General features: G+C 61.7%; 1 protein-coding gene across 1 annotated transcript in view; it reads left to right on the top strand.

The window, feature by feature from the left end:
- Positions 1-2286: 2286 nt before the first annotated feature.
- Foxd2 (forkhead box D2) overlaps positions 2287-2536 on the top strand; it is a 3218-nt gene continuing 2968 nt past the window's right edge. Inside the window, exon 1 of the mRNA XM_055628995.1 lies at positions 2287-2535. Coding sequence (XP_055484970.1) covers positions 2287-2535 — 249 coding nt within the window. The remainder of the gene's footprint in view (position 2536) is intronic.

Below are 2536 nucleotides of genomic sequence, written 5' to 3'. Positions count from 1 at the left end.
AAACATTCCACTTCTGGGGCCACTAGTCTGTTCAATTTACCATCCCTGTTTTGAGTGCTGGACCACTTCTGTGTCCCAGGAATACTTTGTTTATGCAGACCTCTTGGTCAGCTGTCCCAGAGTGGGTTTGGAGAATTTGTTCTGAAACGGTAAGCAGCTATTTCTGCCTTCATTGATGCAGGCTGCTGTTAGATAAGGGGCTTCGTCTGCCCTTACGTGTGCTTTGCTTACATTCAGCCCACCTAGGCTGCAGATTTCTTCCCCCTAGTCTTACTCAGAGCTTACCCACTGTGTGTTTGTGTGACTGTGTGTGAGGCGAGTGTGTGTGGTCGTGGAGTGACAGTTCAGCTTTAGCAACAAGGTCTGGAAATGTTACTGTGGGACTTATAAGTACAGGGCGTGAGAACCGATTCCCCGACCCCTTTCTCTCCCAGAGAAGGGGGCACCTAGAATCTACATAATCGGTAGCCTTTAATGGCTGCCTTTGCATATTGGTCACAAGATAAATTCACCTTATTTATTTACTTAATTCTGAGACAGGGTCTCATTCTGCAGCCTGGACTAGCGTGGAACTTGAAGCAAGCGTCCTGCCTCAGCATTCTGAATGCTAGAGTTACCTATGAAAAGTTACCACCATGCCAGGCTTGAGGTAGGCGCCCTAGATTTTATTTTAGAGGAGGAGACAGGCACAAAGGTTAGGGAAATTAGTCAGGTGATACAGCTGATAGCTGGTGAAGCCAAAATTGAGATCCCAGCAGTTTAACTTCTCCGGCCCTGCTCTTAACCACGTGGTGCACACCAGGAAAGTAGGACTCAAAGTTAAGGAATGAGGGCCACCGAACCTTGGGACCACAGGGCGCAGCAGATACTGAGGCCTCCTATGCTGGAGCCCTGGCCACTGCGTGGCGCTGTTGAGGCAACCGTCCGCGGTCAGCCAGTTCCTACGCTCATCCAATCCGTTCCGGACCCTAGAAGTTAAAACGGGCTCAGCATGACCCAGAGAGGTATGTTTCTGGGTCCTAGAGGTAGAGAAGGGAGAAGGACTTAACAAGATGGGCAGGGATCCAGGCAGGAGAAAGAGCACGCTGGACCACCTTTCCGTGCGGCAGATAAAAAGGCAACACCGGCCCAGGGCTGAGGTTAAGTTTCAGCGGGGGAAGGTCTCTGAGGAAGATCTGTTGTAAGATCTCTCTAAATCCAGAAATTAAGAGCGGAGTTGTTAGACTCAGGAGCAACATCCAGGCAAACGCAGTTTCCGCAGGAAACGCACGGGGATCAAGAGAGACAAATACAGAGATCGAGATACTGGGACAAAATACCGAGCCCGGGAAGCCCGAGCTAAAGACCCGTAGGCGCGCAGAGAACGAGGCGTCTGCGGAGACAAGTCACTAGAAGGGAGCAAGCGGTCTTCCGGGGACAGGGGCGGGACGGGAGCCTTGGGGGAGAGACAGGACCACAGCAGACATCTCTCACCTCTCTGAGCGGGATCTGACGATGCCAAATTTGCTTCTCCAGATCACTCTCTCTTCTAACCAGCCGGAACCCCCTTGGACTCCAGTAGGTCCCGGTCTGCGGCGTCACGCTGGGAGGCTCGGTTCACTCGCGAGCTACCGGCGCTTCGGCCCCGGGTGGCCTGGGCGCCGCCTTGGGGAGATGGGGAGCCGAGGTTCGCAGCAGCTGCCACCAGCCGCCGCTGCGCCCGCGTAAGGCTCGACCCCCGGCGGCCGAGCCCCCCGAGAGGGGCTGGCTCCGGGGGGCCCGGAGTTGCGGGCGCTGCGGCGGGAGGATGACCCGCCTCCAGCCACGCGAGCCCAGCTCCCGCCACCGCGGCAGCTCGTTCCCGCCGGGCGGGCGTGCGGAGGACCTCTGCCCGCCCCCTTCCTCCCCGCCCCACCCTGCTCGGGGAGCTCCGCCCCGGGCCCGCGGTTCTTCCGCCTTCGGCGGCCACCAGGCGGGAGGGACCGGCCTCCCCGAGCCCCATTTCTGCCCCTCGGGGCCCGGGAGCCCGGATTGGGCTGGGTAACGGGTGCCGTCCCTGTTCCGCTCTCCCTGCGCCCAGCTCTCCGGTCCCCGGGGCGGCACCGGGGCGGGTGCGCCCTGCAGGGTCAGCGTGCGGGAGTCTGGACGCCAGGGGGCGCTGAGGAGCTGGGGGGGGACACCCCTCCCTGCCCGCCTTAGTCCCCCGCCCCCTCCCCGCCCGCGCGCAAAACACAGTCGTCCGAGAGGCAGCGCGGCGGAGCCGGAGCCGCGGCCGGAGCGGAGCCGGAGAGCGGCGGCGGCGGCACCATGACCCTGGGCAGCTGCTGCTGCGAGATCATGTCCTCCGAGAGCTCCCCGGCCGCGCTGTCCGAGCCCGACGCAGACATCGACGTGGTGGGCGGCGGCGGCGGCGGCGGGGGGGAGCTCGCAGCCCGCTCCGGGCCCCGCGCCCCCCGGGACTTGCACCCGCACGGCCGCGAGCCTCCCCGGGAGGAAGCCGAGGCCGACGTGGCCGAGGACGAGGAGGAGGAGTCGGGAGGCTGCTCGGACTGCGAGC

The sequence above is a fragment of the Psammomys obesus genome, unplaced genomic scaffold (assembly GCF_907164565.1).
Source record: "Psammomys obesus unplaced genomic scaffold, mPsaObe1.curated_primary_1811, whole genome shotgun sequence".
Lineage (NCBI taxonomy): Eukaryota > Metazoa > Chordata > Mammalia > Rodentia > Muridae > Psammomys > Psammomys obesus.
This window is presented reverse-complemented; position numbering and strand designations above follow the sequence as displayed.